Source organism: Oncorhynchus clarkii, chromosome 27 (assembly GCF_045791955.1).
Source record: "Oncorhynchus clarkii lewisi isolate Uvic-CL-2024 chromosome 27, UVic_Ocla_1.0, whole genome shotgun sequence".
NCBI classification, from domain to species: domain Eukaryota; kingdom Metazoa; phylum Chordata; class Actinopteri; order Salmoniformes; family Salmonidae; genus Oncorhynchus; species Oncorhynchus clarkii.
This window is the reverse complement of record NC_092173.1, coordinates 9320265-9338075: the sequence shown is the minus strand read 5'-3', so window position 1 is coordinate 9338075 and position 17811 is coordinate 9320265. Positions and strand designations below refer to the sequence as shown.

Below are 17811 nucleotides of genomic sequence, written 5' to 3'. Positions count from 1 at the left end.
CAGTCCCTTGAGATCAAAACCCCATTTCAACATGTTGCAAGATGGTACGTTTCAGATGTTCTGGCTTGGGACTATAAAGACTGCACAGTAAAAAAATCAGACTAGGCCTAACTTTACTTGCATAATCTAGTTAGGGTACATTTCTGATGTGCCAGAAAAGGCTGGATATTCTGTACAGAGTTTGGATTCAATCAAAACACTGAAATCCCGATTAGGGTTCTATCAAATACACTTAAAGGGATAGTTCACCCAAATTAGAAAACATTAGTTTCCGAACCCTGTAAGAAATCCCGGGACAAGGTATGACAGCAAGCCATGCTTTGGTTGTGGACCTGGTCACTGTTTTAAAACAAAACACTTTTTAGCATTTGAGGCACAATCCAATGCCAGTAACTGGTACCCATATCAGCTAAACTAACTCATGGATTGATTGTCCATTGGCTGCTTACATGGTAAAGGAAACCAATATGTTATTTTGTCATTTGGGTGAACTATCCCATTTAAAATGCACCAAATTATCAAGGAAGTAAGTTTGTAATGAAGGACCCAGACAGAATCAATAAGTTTATTTTGACATTTTAGTATTTTCTTTAGTGTGTTGGTCTAATTCTACATGATTGTGCATACAGTAACTCAGGACTAAACATATGTATTGTAAATTATTAAACATAGGGAGACAGGCTTTACAGAAAATCTATGACATTTTAAAGGAGGAATCAGATTTGAGGTGTGTATATATATACTTTTTTTTACTCTGGAATAAGTGACATCGTCAAGGAGGTATTTGTCACTGAATTTCATACAAAATTGGTTGTATTCCTATTAAACTCAAGGCACATTAACAACTAATTTTGAACAAGACAAAATGCATGTTACACTTTTACAAAGCCTCACTTGGCTCAAATGTCTTATTAGTGCACAGAACACAATAGTCTGGTCCCAGATCTGTTTGTGCTGTCTGGCATTGGAATTGGCAAGCGAGCACAAACAGATCTGGGACCAGGCGAAGCAAACACATCTCCAACCAGGAAAATAACACTTTAATTGACATATAAATCATTCAACAGACATTGCATCCACTATTGCTTCTTTGTCTAATGTCAGTGCAGTAACACACCTTTATTTAGGCATATTGCACCTGTCTTACCGTTCATTCATTGGGTTGTCAGCTGTACACAGTTCAGAGGCTGGGTCATAGAGGGAAGAGGAGGGGAGGGGCACTCAAGAGGCAATGCAAAGAAGCAGCAGCACAGGAATGTGAAGAGCGAAAAACACAGCTCAGAAAGTCACAGCTGGGGAGAGGTGCGTAGATTCAATCTATGAACGGTGGTGTCACTCACGTGGGTCATACCAATAGACCTCTGGTTTGTTACAAAGATTGATAAGTGTTCCTAAGGATGTTACCATTGATTTGTGTGCTTTCTGTGAAGAACACCCTTGGCTATGAGTATATCCTACGATGTCAGTATTAAACACCACGGAAATAGTTAACTGCACTTGAATGCTGTGCATAGGGCCTCATCGCTCTTGCAGATCTGGGTTTGGAAGTGCCAATCAAAACAATAACAGCATGTCCCCATCACAAAGCTAGCACAAACATCCTCATCAGGAAAAGATTGGTAAATGTGTTAAAATAAGTCATGAGTGTTGTTCTGACTACTACTATATCCTGATGAGCTGCTACACATAACCAGAGTACGGATATGGCAGCCTGGCAACTTGACACAATGGAAAGCAAAAGCTTTTACTCTACAGGTTTAACTTGGGAGTGAAATGTGTGTGTGTGTGTGTACAGCATGCTTTTGTCTTTCTCTGAAGTATTTTTCCACAGGTCATCCTGAGGGAAAACGAGACATATCGGTCTCTAACAACAGTGGACTCAATGTCATCCCCAAAGTGTCATTGTTTAATTGGTGTATCGACATAAATAATCCATTAACAATAACTTAGTAAAGGAGAAAGGCACAATCGTTGGGAGCAAACAAGCGATAAATGAAAAGACAAAACCGTTTTCTATTCTCCCCCCCATTTTTATTCTCACGCCTTTTTCCTAATTTCTCTCTCACTTTCTTTATCTCTTATATATTGTAAAGACCATTCACTATGGTGTTTCCATTATAAATCTAATTTCAACATTCTGCTTACCAAAATGCTTTGGTTTACGCTTTCATTTGGGCTACATGATATCTACATCAAAGAATGATTCAGTGATCTATGGCACAGCACAGACCAAATTCTGACCACATTCTGGACAGTATGCTCTGGGTCAAAGGTCACACACCCACATGACTTCAATGTTGATATCCTTCGATTTCAAAAACCCCAAGAGTATTGTGTCCGAGTCGAAACAAGTTTGAAAAAACAACTATTCTTATGAACTTCTCTACCAAACTCCCTGCTCCTCGATAGTTTATAACAAACCTACCCTACATACCATCAGCCATGTACTGCATCTCCACTTTAACAAAAGCCTCTGCCCCAAACAGTTAAAAGAGTAGTATCAGAGAGGGTGTAAAGTCTACACTGCTGAACAGAGAAAATATTGTGAAAAAATAATGACAGAAAGAAAAAGCAAAGGAGACCCAATACACCCTCATTGATTGCTTGGTCATGTTCCCAAATTAAGCAAGACAGGCATAAGTAGTGCAGGAAAAAAAATGCACCAAAACATTGTTATTCCTTGGCTTCATATATAAAATCATGATATTCAAATAACAAGTATTATTCCCAAAAATATATAAACATAAATATCAATTAGTTTCACTGGACTTTTTCTTAATTGGAAGCACATGCCGTTCGTGTAGCGAGAGCTGGCATTTGATTGGCTTAGGCAGAGCCTGGTCTGCGGTTGAGATTGGTGAATAGGAGCATATTCCAGGAAGGACTTCCTTGGCGTGGTCAGATGATCAGTCATTGCTATCATCTTGAGTTCAGTCGAGGGGCAGTCTAAAACAGTTCAGGGAAGACAGAGGTAACCATTACAAAGAAGTTATCTTAACCAATCAATCAATGATTGTTTCAAGTTATCTTCACAATGTAAACATGCAGAACAAAATGGTCTCTACCCGAGATACACCTACAATGAAAATCAATGTACAGTTTTCACAGTTAACAAAACAATCATGTCCTACACTATGCTGTAGACTTCACACAACAACCACCAGCTTAAAAAGTAAAGTACAATTAGCTTATATAAATACGAGTGCAGGAGAATTAATCAATCAACACCGACTCCAATCATGCAGTATTGATGTTCCAACCTACTGTATTAGTCCTGTAGGGGAGGACTGATGCTTTATATCCCTCCGTTATTCCGACTCACCACTGAGAGGTGGCCATTCTTCGCCTTGGCAACCAGCAGCTCAGAGCCAGAGGTGAAGTCTATGATCCCTTCTCTACCTTGGCCCATCGTGAAAGTTATACTGGGAGAGAGAGAGAGAGAGAGAGAGAGGTGCAGTTCATTTACAGCCACCCCCCCCCCCCCCCCCCCCCACCCACCCCCCCAAAAAAAAACGATATCAAATGAAACTAATCAGATTGCATGGTGATGTATCACTGGTGTCTATGAATTCAGGTCCTGACAACTGATGGCAGTGCTCCCTGTGAGCCCCTTTAACACGTGCGTCAAGAGCGTGTTACATATTTATAAAGTCTGAACTGTAAATGTTAGGAACGTACAGCTATTTCTCAATGAAAGCGGACACTCCGCTGATTAACACGGTATACGGCTTATCTAGTTCCGGGTATCTGTGTCAGGGCAACAACTCACCTTCCCTGGTTGATGTTGATGCTGTTGACCTTGTCAGCACAGATGGCCACTTTGGTCAGGGTCTCGATGATGTGGTCACTCTGCAGCACCACATCTCCCTACAGACCAGAGGAGACAGGAGAGGAGTTACAGAGCTACAGCTTCACTACTAGCCGGGTCCCAGGTCGATTTGTGTTTGGCGTGACAATGTCAATATGTGTTGGCAAGACCGCACAAACAGATCTGGGATCAGGCTACTTCACCTAACAGGCATTGGTTAAGTATGTCATAACCCGTGTGTAATGGGGTTATGACCATGTTATGACTGCGTAAGATGGAGCTGAGGTCAGCCTCACCTTCTGTTTCTTGTCTTCAGTGGGCACATGCAGTACGAAGACACCATCACTGAGAGAGCTGACTGAAATGCCTGAGGACAAGAGAGAGACAGGGAAGAGAAATGGTCAATGGGAGAACTATGAGCATCACTCAGACCAACTCAGTGTGGCCTCTGTAAGGACCCCAGAAAACAACTCCATTTCAATTCATTCAATTTAAGAAGTAAGCAAAAACATCAATTGAAATGCCATTGACACCCCAACCCATCCTCTCCCCCGAACCCTGTGACCCCTGACCTTTGAGGGCGGCGTAGTCGATGCGCTGCTTGAGCTTGGCCTCCTCCACGATGACGGCACTGTTGGAGGTGAGCAGCAGCTGCCTTGGTCGCGCCTTGTAACCCTTCCTGTCGTACTTGGTCACTGGGACTGCATACTGAGGAGTGGGAAGGGGACATTATTAGTCTTGTAACCCTTCCTGTCGTACTTGGTCACTGGGACTGCATACTGAGGAGAGGGAAGGGGACATTATTAGTCTTGTAACCCTTCCTGTCGTACTTGGTCACTGGGACTGCATACTGAGGAGTGGGAAGGGGACATTATTAGTCTTGTAACCCTTCCTGTCGTACTTGGTCACTGGGACTGCATACTGAGGAGAGGGAAGGGGACATTAAAAGAAAGAAATCACCATTAAACCTGCAAAATGTTCTCTCCATCAACAAGAGGGGTGTGAACAGTTTGTGTCATGAAGACTGCTTGTCCCCAGAGAAAGACGTGGCACGCGCAAGGGGGACGCGGGACGTTCCCCAAAGCAGGAAGTAGGGCCTGAGTGCAACTTTACACAGTGTCTCGTGTAACGTTGCGTTACCTCGATGAGGGCGGTCGGGGGCGTGGGCCAGCTCTTGTCCAGGACCGTCTTGGGGAGGTTCCTGCGCAGCTTCATCAGGAAGGAGTAGCGCACATAATCCAGGAAGTACTCATTCTCAGGACAACGCTCATTATGGCGGTAGATGAAGCCCTTGATGAACCTGAGCGAGAGAGAGGCAGAGCGAGAGAGAGAGAGCTTTGTAAACACTCCTGCACACATGAATCAACAAATGGATAAGAACTTCTATACATCCACACACAACACTGCAAATACCATAGGTGTCCAAAACATCAGTGGATATTGTCTAGGTAAATGCTTTCCACAAGTTTCTCCATATGAATAGAACCCGTATATAACTTCAGTAGTCCAAGGGAACCCATTGAGCCGAAAGCAGTGAAAATGACTCAAGTAAAAGTCACCCAGCAAAATACTACTTGAGTAAAAGTCTAAAAGTATTTGGTTTTAAAATGTACAAATATATCAAAAGTAAAAATATAAATAACTTAAAATGTCTTATATTAAGCAAACCACGACGCAATTTTTTATTTACGGATAGCCAGGGTCACAGTTCAACTCAGACATAATTTACAAACAAAGCATGTGTGTTTAGTGAGTCTACCAGATCAGAGGCAGTAGGGATGACCAGGGACAATCTTCCTGTCCTGCTAAGCATTCAAAATTTAACGAGTACTTTTGGGTGTCAGGGAAAATGAAAGGAGTAAAAAGTACATTATTTTCTTCAGGAATGAAGCTGAGTATAAGTAAAACTTGTCAAAAATATAAAGAGTCAAGTAGAGTACAGACACCCCAAAAAAACAACTTCAGTACTTAAAAGTATTTTTTACTTAAGTACTTTACACCACTGACAATAAGGGCAATCTAATGAATATTCAAGAACCTTCTCTCACCATCCTAGTTAAATAAATCTTGTGTCCAGAAGAGCCTCACCTGCGGATGGTGTTGGCGGCCTCCCTTCTACGCCGTGCCCTCCTACAGGCCAGGATGCCCTTCCACCACGCCTGGACCACCACCGCTGGAAAGGGACACACAATTTACCAACCTACTTATTATTTAACAAAGTTCATCCAGATCCATTGGAAGAGAGAATCGAGACCTAGGCCCGTATCAAGTGTCTCAGAGAAGCAGTGCTGATTCTGTCAAAAGCAATCTTATTCCTTGCCATCGAAAAAAACAACCGCAAAACTGATCCCAAGTCAGCGCTCCTACTCTGAGACGCTTAATACAACATCCGTCGTCCAACTGAACAAGACGAGCGTAATCGAATAGACACGCACGGTGAATATAGAGGAAGTATATGCTTGATGACACATGGGTCTATAGACGTAGGGGAGAAGAGAAGCCCTCCTACCTGATGATCTGAGTTTGCGGTATTTGGTCTTCTGGCTGTAGCCCTTCCAGGATGCCTGCAGTTTGTTGGCTGAAGAGAGAGAGACAAAAGATGTTCAGAGTGTTCAGATACTCTACTTACTCTATCGTCGCAGAGAGACGACAGTCCAGACAGACAGCAGGTGATGGGTATCAAGTAAGACCATGTGATACGTGACTCTCTCGCTCACCAAGGCTGTGTTTCCTCGTTTCTAGCGCGTCCTCCGTGGCGAACAGAGTCTTTGGAAAACGGATGAAGATTTTGGATCTGGAAAGAAAACGGAGCTCCACTAAGCTGGCAGTGTGTCTTTATACAACACACAGGGGCAGTCTGAGCGTGTTCAGCACCATGGGGGGGATTTAGTTCAGCCCTGACGAAATAATTGACTTTGGTCACTTAAGCCTTTCCCAGAGAGTAGACACAGTTATGGGATTAGATCAGCACTAAGTGGGCACTGAAGTCGTTAGGGAGATGGGATGTAGATAAACAAATGGGAGATGCATGTACTGTAGTTCACTAGAATTAACACGTGTGTGTGTGTGTGTGTGTGTGTGTTGCGTACCGCCTTGACTGTTGTCACCGGATAAGGGTCTCACCTGCCCAGCTTGTACTCCTCAGGTTTGTAACCCAGGTGTTTGACCAGTGTGGAGACTCCGTCTGCCAGCTTGCCCTGCCAGCTAGGCCAGGTCTCCGGGCACAGGGACTTATACCTGCCAGGGACGGACAAAACAACACACAGAGACACTGGTATATTATATGAAAAATATTACATTTAGGTTATATCACTAACTGAACAGTTGTGGAGATTAGTCACTTGCAGGTGTACTGATTTTCTAACATAAGTCATGAATCTGCCATTGAATAAACCTATAATGTCAGAGAACGACATTCAAGCCTGATAGAGGCAGGACCAGCTCCGAGCCAGGCAGGACCAGCTCCGAGCCAGGCAGGACCAGCTCCGAGCCAGGCAGGACCAGCTCAGAGCCATAATCACCTCTGGAGGAAGGTCTCATAGTGGCGGCGGTAGGCAAAGCCAGCTCTCCTCACGCGGAGGTTCTCCATCAGACCTAGGTACTTCACCTGATGCCTGATGAGAACCTCGTCGAACCGTCCTGAGAGAGAGAGAGAGGTGAGAGGGAGAGAAACCACATTAGCCTGAGTTACAGTAGTACATGGTGAGATTGGTGAGAACTTGTGAGATTGCAATACATTGTTATTGTCGTTTTCCGTTGTTTGTTTGTTGAATGGTTTGTTGTTACAGTTGTTAGCATACTGGAGCAGTAGCGCGTGATGCTTATGCAAATAAAATAAATAAAACACAATTCATCCGACTTATTCCCAGAAAAGTAGACAATGGACAAAAAGGAAGGTGGGAGTGAGGAGAAAAACAGACAGGAGGCCATCTATTGACAAAGGGTCGATATACTGGCAAACACAGTGTGAAGAACAGTGCTGCCATTGATGTTACTGAACACAATCAAAACGCATGGTCAGATTTAAGAATCGTAGACACAAGACAGACAAGATGTTAGGAAAAAAATGATATAGAACCGACACAGAAAACCTGAGTGTGATAGCAGAGTTAACGGCTAAGAGGACATTTCACAGTTTTAAAGCTCATTTCCTGCAATTCGATACATTTTGACATTGGACTGAGAGAAGAACTGCAGTTTCAAAGCTACATTTCCTGCCATGGCCTTTTCTGTGTTCTTATGCTATCTGAATTACAGTTGAAGTTGGAGGTTTACATACACTTAGGTTGAAGTCATTAAAACTCGTTTTTCAACCACTCTCCAAATTATTTGTTAACAACCTATAGTTTTGGCAAGTCGGTTAGGACATCTACTTTGTGCATGACACAAGTAACTTTTCCAACAATTGTTTACAGACAGATTATTTCACTTATAATCACTGTAACACAATTCCAGTGGGTCAGAAGTTTACATACACTAAGTTGACTGTGTCTTTAAACAGCTTGGAAGATTCCAGAAAATGATGTCATGGCTTTAGAAGCTTCTGATAGTCTAATTGACATAATTTGAGTCAATTGGAGGTGTACCTGTGGATTTATTTCAAGGCCTACCTTCAAACTCAGTGCCTCTTTGCTTGACATGGGAAAATCAAAAGAAATCAGCCAAGACCTCAGAAAAAGAATTGTAGACCTCCACAAGTCTAGTTCATCCTTGGGAGCAATTTCCAAATGCCTGAAGGTACCATATTCATCTGTACAAACAATAGTACGTAAGTATAAATACCATAGGACCACGCACCCGTCATACCGCTTAGGAAGGAGACGGGTTCTGTCTCCTAGAGATGAACGTACTTTGGTGCGAAAAGTGCAAATCAATCCCAGAACAACAGCAAAGGACCTTGTGAAGATGCTGGAGGAAACAGGTACAAAAGTATCTATATCCACAGTAAAACAGGTCCTATATCGACATAACCTGAAATGCCGCTCAGCAAGGAAGAAGCCACTGCTCCAAACTGTCATAAAAAAGCCAGACTACAGTTTGCAACTGCACATGGGGACAAACTTTGTACTTTTTGGAGAAATGTCCTCTGGTCTGATGAAACAAAAATAGATTAAACAAAAATGTTTGGCCATAATGATGTTTGGAGGAAAGAGGGGGAGGCTTGCAGCCGAAGAACACCATCCCAACCGTGAAGCACAGGGGGTGGTAGCATCATGTTGTTGGGGTTCGTTGCTGCAGGAGGGACTGGTGCACTTCACAATATAGATGGCATCATGAGGTAGGAAAATTATGTGGATATATTGAAGCAATCTCAAGACATCAGTCAGGAAGTTAAAGCTTGGTCGCAAATGGGTCTTCCAAATGGACAATGACCCCAAGACTTCCAGAGTTGTGGCAAAATGGCTTAAGGACAACAAAGTCAAGGTATTGGAGTGGCCATCACAAAGCCCTGACCACAATCATATAGATAATTTGTGGGCAGAACAGAAAAAGCGTGTGCGAGCAAGGAGGCCTACAAACCTGATTCAGTTACACCAGCTCTGTCAGGAGGAATGGGCCAAAATTCACCCAACTTATTGTGGGAAGCTTGTGGAAGGTTATCCGAAACATTTGACCACAATTTAAAAGGCAATGCTACCAAATAATCATTGGTTGTATGTAAACTTCTGACCCACTGGGAATGTGATGAAAGAAATCATTCTCTCTACTATTATTCTGAATATTCACATTCTTGAAATAAAGTGGTGATCCTAACTGACCGAAGGCAGGGAATTTAAAAACTGACTTTAAATGTAGTTGGCTAAGGTGTATGTAAACTTCCAACTTCAACTGTACTTAAACATAATAAAATCAACATTTTTAGAATTTTTGATTCTTCGACTGTCTAGTTGATTGTTAGTTCTCAGAGATGATCTTATTTAAAAAAATATATGGCTACATCATTTTCTACATACTTTATATCTGGTTTTAGTTGTTTAAGTTGAAGCATTTTACATGCCGAAAAAAGGGGGAAAAATCATTATATTAAATGTTTCAATATGTTGTTCGACAGCAAACGAAAATGAGCTTTTTTGATTGGTGGAAGTAGTACCTTTTTATTTGACCTTTATTTAACTAGGCAAGTCAGTTAAGAACAAATTCTTATTTTCAATGACAGCCTAGGAACAGTGGGTTAACTGCCTGTTCAGGGGCAGAACGACAGATTTGTGCCTTGTCAGCTCGGGGGTTTGAACTTGCAACCTTCCGGTTACTAGTGCAACGCCCTAACCACTAGGCTACCCTGCCACCTCGTTGACAGCACGGTATGAGCAAGGCATCAGTTCCATCCTACCTGCTTGCTTGGCATCGTTGGGCTTGATGCAGCGCACGTACGACGGCTCCTTGGACATCAGGATCTCCATTAACTTGGCCAGGCTGGTCTTGAACTGGGTCGCTGCCTGGAGGCAGAGACAGAGGGAGAGAAGAAAGAGTGAGCACCGAGCGAGGGATGTAGAGGAGCAGGGAGGACGGCTGCTGGCCAGACTGAGGCAGAGACCGGACAGAACACTGGTCCCAGTGTGCAGGTCACATTGCCCCAGGCAGTGACAGGGTTTGGGGGCAGGGCCAGCGAGAGAGAGAGAGAGAGAATGCGTCGTCAACAATGCACACAAACAGTCAACGGAGTCGACACCCTCGACCACCGTGTATGTGTGGAGGGCAACCGAGTGTCAGGGCATTCCTGAGTGTGTGAGCGGGGAGCAGAGATTCCCCTGTCACTCACTCGACCCTTCAGTGTGGAGGGAGGAAGATCCACAGAGCATAAACAAGTGGCTGTTTGTAAGTGTGTATGAGACAGGACATGTATACAGTGGGGCAAAAAAGTATTTAGTCAGCCACCAATTGTGCAAGTTCTCCCACTTAAAAAGATGAGGCCTGTAATTTTCATCATAGGTACACTTCAACTATGACAGACAAAATGAGAAAAAAAAAATCCAGAAAATCACATTGTAGGATTTTGAATGAATTTATTTGCAAATGATGGTGGAAAATAAGCATTTGGTCACCTACAAACAAGCAAGATTACTGGCTCTCACAGACCTGTAACTTCTTCTTTAAGACCTGTATTAATGGCACCTGTTTGAACTTGTTATCAGTATAAAAAGACACCTGTCCACAACCTCAAACAGTCACACTCCAAACTCCACTATGGCCAAGACCAAAGAGCTGTCAAAGGACACCAGAAACAAAATTGTATACCTGCACCAAGCTGAGAAGACTGAATCTGCAATAGGTAAGCAGCTTGGTTTGAAGAAATCAACTGTGGGAGCAATTATTAGGAAATGGAATACAAGACCACTGATAATCTCCCTCGATCTGGGGCTCCACACAAGATCTCACCCTGTGGGGTCAAAATGATCACAAGAACGGTGAGGAAAAATCCCAGAACCACACGGGGGGACCTAGTGAATGACCTGCAGAGAGCTGGGACCAAAGTAACAAAGCCTACCATCAGTAACACACTATGCCGCCAGGGACTCAAATCCTGCAGTGCCAGACGTGTCCCCCTGCTTAAGCCAGTGCATGTCCAGGCCCGTCTGAAGTTTGCTAGAGAGCATTTGGATGATCCAGAAGAAGATTGGGAGAATGTCATATGGTCAGATGAAACCAAATTAGAACTTATTGGTAAAAACTCAACTCATCGTGTTTGGAGGACAAAGAATGCTGAGTTGCATCCAAAGAACACCATACCTACTGTGAAGCATGGGGGTGGAAACATCATGCTTTGGGGCTGTTTTTCTGCAAAGGGACCAAGACGACTGATCCATGTAAAGGAAAGAATGAATGGGGCCATGTATTGTGAGATTGAGTGAAAACCTCCTTCCATCAGCAAGGGCATTGAAGATGAAACGTGGCTGGGTCTTTCAGCATGACAATGATCCCAAACACACCGCCCGGGCAACGAAGGAGTGGCTTCGTAAGAAGCATTTCAAGGTCCTGGAGTGGCCTAGCCAGTCTCCAGATCTCAACCCCATAGAAAATCTTTGGAGGGAGTTGAAAGTCTGTGTTGCCCAGCAACAGCCCCAAAACATCACTGCTCTAGAGGAGATCTGCATGGAGGAATGGGCCAAAATACCAGCAACAGTGTGTGAAGACTTACAGAAAACGTTTGACCTCTGTCATTGCCAACAAAGGGTATATAACAAAGTATTGAGATAAACTTTTGTTATTGACCAAATACTTATTTTCCACCATAATTTGCAAATAAATTCATTAAAAATCCTACAATGTGATTTTCTGGATTTTTTTTCTCTCATTTTGTCTGTCATAGTTGAAGTGTACCTATGATGAAAATTACAGGCCTCTCTCATATTTTTAAGTGGGAGAACTTGCACAATTGGTGGCTGACTAAATACTTTTTTGCCCCACTGTATATGGGTCTGTGTATCGGTATACATTGTGTGACCTTTGCCCTCTGAGTGGTACTACAGGGACGGCTGTTCTCACCGTCTCAGGTCTCCTGCTGTCCTTCAGCTCCGCCCGGTCAAAGCACTGGGTCAGAATCTTATTATCAGACATACACATGACCTGTGGATGGACAACACATAGAGAATGAGTACAACTCACTACGACTAGAACTACCACACTGCTCTTCAAACTCACACACACACACACGGAGAGAGACCGATAGACAGAGTCTACCAGTGACACAACATAATCTTAGAGTCTAGTTTCCAATGATATCATCCATCTCTTATCTAAATAATTTCCCCATTGTCCTGAACTCTCTCTCTCTCACCTCTTTCAAGTTCCTGAAGAGGAGGTCATTGTTCTTGTCCAGAAAGCCTAAAGGAGGGAAGAGAGATAGTAAGAGAACATGCACTCCCAATATGGTTTGGGGATGAATGTAATTACACACACAGTAAACAGACCACTACAAGAAGTACAGGAGCTTCCCAGGACAAACGTAAAGACCTGAGCACAGGACATCCTTCCTCTCCCTCTGATCATCTTACTCTCGCGTCCTGCTGCTCCATTCACACACACACACACACACACACACACCGTTGACGTTGTAGTTGACCTCGCCAGCGTAGTGCAGCAGTCTGAACTCCTCTCGGCCCATCACCTTCCGGGTCTTTCCATCGGTCAGCTTGTGACTACGAGGATCACACAAACATTAAGTGACAAATTATTAGGGCACACCATAGCAAAACATAATGCAATGGAAAACCAAAACAAGCTTTTTTTATTGAACACGTTCAGGTAAACCCTCCCTGTTTGTCTGTTTTCTTCCATTTGGTACCTAACGAACACAATTTAAACTCAGCAAAAAAAAGAAACGTCCCCTTTTCAGGACCCTGTCTTTCAAAGGTCATTCATAAAGATCTTCATTGTAAAGGGTTTAAACACTGATTCCTATGCTTGTTCAATGAACCATAAACAATTCATGAACATGCACCTGTGGAACGGTCGTTAAGACACTAACAGCTTACAGACGGTAGGCAATTAAGGTCACAGTTATGAAAACTTAGGACACTAAAGAGGCCTTTCTACTGACTCTGAAAAACACCAAAATAAAGATGCCCAGGGTCCCTGCTCATCTGCGTGAACGTGACTTAGGCATGCTGCAAGGAGGCATGAGGACTGCAGATGTGGCCAAGGCAATAGATTGCAATGTCCGTACTGTGAGACGCCTACGACAGCGCTACAGGGAGACAGGACGGAAAGCTGATCATCCTCGCAGTGGCAGACCACGTGTGACAACACCTGCACAGGATCGGTACATCCGAACATCACACCTGCCAGACAGGTACAGGATGGCAACTGCTCGAGTTACATCAGGAACGCACAATCCCTGCATCAGTGCTCAGACTGTCCGCAATAGGCTGAGTTAGGCTGGAATGAGAGCTTGTAGGCCTGTTGTAAGGCAGGTCCTCACCAGACATCACCGGCAACAACGTCGCCTATGGACACAAACCCACCATCGCGTTTATCATCGAAGGAATGAGCGTTACACCGAGGACTGTACTCTGTAGCGGGATGGATTTGGAGGTGGAGCGTCCGTCATGGTCTGGGGCAGTGCGTGAGCTTGTTGCCATTGCAGGCAATCTCAATGATGTGCGTTACAGGGAAGACATCCTCCTCCCTCATGTGGTGCCCTTCCTGCAGGCTTATCCTGACATGACTCTCCAGCATGACAATGCCACCAGCCATACTGCCCGTTCTGTGCGTGATTTCCTGCAAAGCATTCCCCCCAGAAATGTCCGGGACCTTGCAGGTGCCTTGGTGGAAGAGTGGGGTAACATCTCACAGAACTGGAAAATCTGGTGCAGTCCATGAGGAGGAGATGCACTGCAGTACTTAATGCAGCTGGTGGCCACACCAGATACTGACTGTTACTTATGATTTTGACCCTCCCCCCCTTTGTTCAGGGACACATTATTCCATTTCTGTTAGTCACATGTGTGTGGAACTTGTTCAGTTTATGTCTCAGTTGTTGAATCTTGCTATGTTCATACAAATATTTCCACATGTTAAGTTTGCTGAAAGTAAACGCAGTTGACAGCTTAAAGGAAAACTCCATTGGTTTCATTAGTAAATTGTTGACATAGTCCCAAAATGTTTTGCTTGTCACCAATCAAGTTTTCAAGATTCTACATTCAACAGAGAAATTATTCCCTTATGATGCAGGGATGACTTCTGTATTTTGAAAGTTGGGTGGAGTTTTCCATGCATTTTGTTCCATGAGCATTTTTTACAGCCAGGTCTCACGACAACTTCTGTTGCTAGGTTAGCAGAGGGAGGTTTGGGTGTGTGCGTTTGTATGTGCGTAGACTCACGTCGTCAAGTGGGCGTGGCCTCCCACAGTATTCTCCAACTTCTCCAGGAAGGTGATGTCACTGGCGTCACCTGGCCTCAGGCACTCCTCATCCTGACACAGAGACACAGAGACAGAGAGAGAGACACAGAGAGAGAGACAGAGAGAGAGAGAGAGAGAGACAGAGAGAGAGAGAGAGAGAGACAGAGAGAGAGAGAGAGAGAGAGAGAGAGAGAGACAGAGAGAGAGAGAGAGAGAGAGACACAGAGAGAGAGAGAGAGAGACACAGAGAGAGAGACACAGAGAGAGAGACACAGAGAGAGAGACACAGAGAGAGAGACACAGAGAGAGAGACACAGAGAGAGAGACACAGAGAGAGAGACACAGAGAGAGACACAGAGAGAGAGACACAGAGAGAGAGAGAGAGAGACACAGAGAGAGAGAGAGAGAGACACAGAGAGAGAGAGAGAGAGACACAGAGAGAGAGAGAGAGAGACACAGAGAGAGAGAGAGAGAGACACACAGAGAGAGAGAGAGAGAGACACAGAGAGAGAGAGAGACACAGAGAGAGAGAGAGACACAGAGAGAGAGAGAGACACGGACAGAGACACGGACAGAGACACGGACAGAGACACGGACAGAGACACGGACAGAGACACGGACAGAGGGACGGACAGAGAGACGGACAGAGAGACAGAGACAGAGGGACAGAGACAGAGGGACAGAGAGAGAGACAGAGACAGAGGGACAGAGACAGAGGGACAGAGACAGAGGGACAGAGACAGAGGGACAGAGACAGAGGGACAGAGACAGAGGGACAGAGACAGAGGGACAGAGACAGAGGGACAGAGACAGAGGGACAGAGACAGAGGGGAGAGCGAGAAAGAATGAAAGCGAAAAAATACATTAGATGGACAGTTGACTGTGACAGTAGGATATACCAGATGGAGAGGGGCCCAAGAGAGAGAAAGGTGAAAAGCTCAGGGTTAAATTAAAGACTGAAACAGATTCTCACCAGAATGGAGATGATGCCTTTGAACTTCTCCTCCACCAGATCACAGATGATCTTGTTGTTGAAGTACTGCACAGGCTCCCACTGTGAGACAGCAAGGAACACAACGGCATCTAAAAATCGCTTGTTTAGAAGACGGAACAGTCCTACATGTTAACGGTTGTAAAAGAAAACATTCACAGAATGCTGAGAATCCGGGACAAGAACATTCTGAACCCACACTTTATGCACATTGTCAATCAAACCTTTATTGATGTTTGCTGCCGCACACACACACACAGTTTACCGCCACATTATTACCACAAACACCACAGAACACAGCCCACGTTGTACAACAACGTCCCCTTTGACGGGTGTCTAACTGGACACGAATCTCTCTCCCACGGCCCTCTGCACTCCTCTCCTTCATGGGCCCGTATTCACGAGGCGTCTCAGAGTAAGAGTGCTGACGTATGATCAGGTTCACCCTTTTCATATAAATCTCAGTCATTACGATCTACAAGCCAAAACTGATCCTAGATCAGCAGCACTCCTGTTCTGAGATTCTTCGCCAATATGGGCCCTGAATCGTAGTGGAGCGGGGCCACCAATCACCGTGTCGACAGTCACGCAGAGCCGACGGGGAGAAGGTAGAAGGAGAGGACCGGACAGAGAAGAAAGCGAGAGGTGGAAGAGGACGGTAAAAAGAGAGGGGGGGAATGAAAAGAGGGAGAAGTGGGAAGAGAGAGCGAGAAGAAAAGCTAGAGAAATGGAGGAGAGCAGTAGAGGGAGGGTAAGGTCCCTCCAAGACGGATAGAAGCATCAAGGCAGAGGGCTGAGAGGGGAGGCAGAGTGACGAGGGGATGGAGAAGATGGACTGACAAAACAAAGAGAGAGCAGTCTCACCGTGATTCCCTCGGCTTCGTACTCATCCTGCTCGGACTTGAGGGTGAGCTCGATGAAGAGCTGCTGCAGCTTCTCGTTGCAGTAGTTAATGCAGAACTGCTCAAAACTGCAACACACACACACACACGATTACAGATTATCTTTTCACGTGACAATGATATTCAAACGCAAACTTGACATTAATATACACCGAATCGTAATGACGAATCGTAATGACAGTAAATGGTAAACGCTATCAAAGACACACAGGATTATGGGAAAATGAGTTTTATACATATACATATATGTAAATGTATACATACATATACATATACACATACATATATATATGTATATAGTGCCTTGCGAAAGTATTCAGCCCCCTTGAACTTTGTGACCTTTTTCCACATTTCAGGCTTCAAACATAAAGATATAAAACTGTATTTTTTTGTGAAGAATCAACAAGTGGGACACAATCATGAAGTGGAACGACATTTATTGGATATTTCAAACTTTTTTAACAAATCAAAAACTGAAAAATTGGGCGTGCAAAATTATTCAGCCCCCTTAAGTTAATACTTTGTAGCGCCACCTTTTGCTGCGATTACAGCTGTAAGTCGCTTGGGGTATGTCTCTATCAGTTTTGCACATCGAGAGACTGACATTATTTTTGAACCATTCCATTGTAGATTTTGCTTTATGTTTTGGATCATTGTCTTGTTGGAAGACAAATCTCCGTCCCAGTCTCAGGTCTTTTGCAGACTCCATCAGGTTTTCTTCCAGAATGGTCCTGTATTTGGCTCCATCCATCTTCCCAATCTTCCCTGTCCCTGCTGAAGAAAAGCAGGCCCAAACCATGATGCTGCCACCACCATGTTTGACAGTGGGGATGGTGTGTTCAGCTGTGTTGCTTTTACGCCAAACATAACGTTTTGCATTGTTGCCAAAAAGTTCAATTTTGGTTTCATCTGACCAGAGCACCTTCTTCCACATGTTTGGTGTGTCTCCCGGGTGGCTTGTGGCAAACTTTAAACGACACTTTTTATGGATATCTTTAAGAAATGGCTTTCTTCTTGCCACTCTTCCATAAAGGCCAGATTTGTGCAATATACGACTGATTGTTGTCCTATAGACAGAGTCTCCCACCTCAGCTGTAGATCTCTGCAGTTCATCCAGAGTGATCATGGGCCTCTTGGCTGCATCTCTGATCAGTCTTCTCCTTGTATGAGCTGAAAGTTTAGAGGGACGGCCAGGTCTTGGTAGATTTGCAGTGGTCTGATACTCCTTCCATTTCAATATTATCGCTTGCACGGTGCTCCTTGGGATGTT

The 17811-nt window shown here is 44.2% G+C and overlaps 2 protein-coding genes across 8 annotated transcripts in view; both read right to left on the bottom strand.

Moving 5' to 3' along the window:
* Positions 1-551: 551 nt before the first annotated feature.
* LOC139385406 (unconventional myosin-Ic-like) lies at positions 552-4680 on the bottom strand. Its single transcript, XM_071130467.1, has 6 exons — positions 4639-4680; positions 4381-4516; positions 4105-4175; positions 3770-3867; positions 3323-3422; positions 552-2946 (listed from the first exon to the last, which is right to left on the bottom strand). Exons 1-6 carry the CDS (start codon positions 4678-4680, stop codon positions 2920-2922), a joined length of 474 nt encoding a protein of 157 aa, XP_070986568.1. The 3' UTR covers positions 552-2919.
* An 84-nt stretch (positions 4681-4764) lies between these two features.
* The window catches only part of LOC139385533 (unconventional myosin-Ic-like), a 61392-nt gene continuing 48345 nt past the window's right edge, over positions 4765-17811 (bottom strand). For all 7 annotated transcript variants that reach the window (XM_071130661.1, XM_071130662.1, XM_071130664.1 and 4 more), the window contains 13 exons: positions 16504-16609; positions 15622-15702; positions 14629-14720; positions 12851-12945; positions 12585-12631; positions 12293-12373; positions 10140-10245; positions 7330-7447; positions 6932-7045; positions 6526-6602; positions 6318-6386; positions 5897-5981; positions 4765-5108 (listed from right to left, as the gene is read on the bottom strand). In XM_071130661.1, coding sequence (XP_070986762.1) covers positions 4796-5108; positions 5897-5981; positions 6318-6386; positions 6526-6602; positions 6932-7045; positions 7330-7447; positions 10140-10245; positions 12293-12373; positions 12585-12631; positions 12851-12945; positions 14629-14720; positions 15622-15702; positions 16504-16609 — 1384 coding nt within the window. In that variant the 3' untranslated portion in view covers positions 4765-4795. The remainder of the gene's footprint in view (positions 5109-5896; positions 5982-6317; positions 6387-6525; positions 6603-6931; positions 7046-7329; positions 7448-10139; positions 10246-12292; positions 12374-12584; positions 12632-12850; positions 12946-14628; positions 14721-15621; positions 15703-16503; positions 16610-17811) is intronic.

What these genes read in the sequence shown, in the direction of transcription:
- LOC139385406 (XM_071130467.1), bottom strand. Translation starts at nt 4,680, where the DNA reads ATGTCCCCTTCCCACTCCTCAGTATGCAGTCCCAGTGACCAA. An exon ending in TATGCAGTCCCAGTGACCAA is followed by an intron (nt 4,517 to 4,638) that starts GTACGACAGGAA and finishes CCCACTCCTCAG; the next exon opens with TATGCAGTCCCAGTGACCAA. An exon ending in CTGAAGACAAGAAACAGAAG is followed by an intron (nt 3,868 to 4,104) that starts GTGAGGCTGACC and finishes TCTGGTCTGTAG; the next exon opens with GGAGATGTGGTGCTGCAGAG.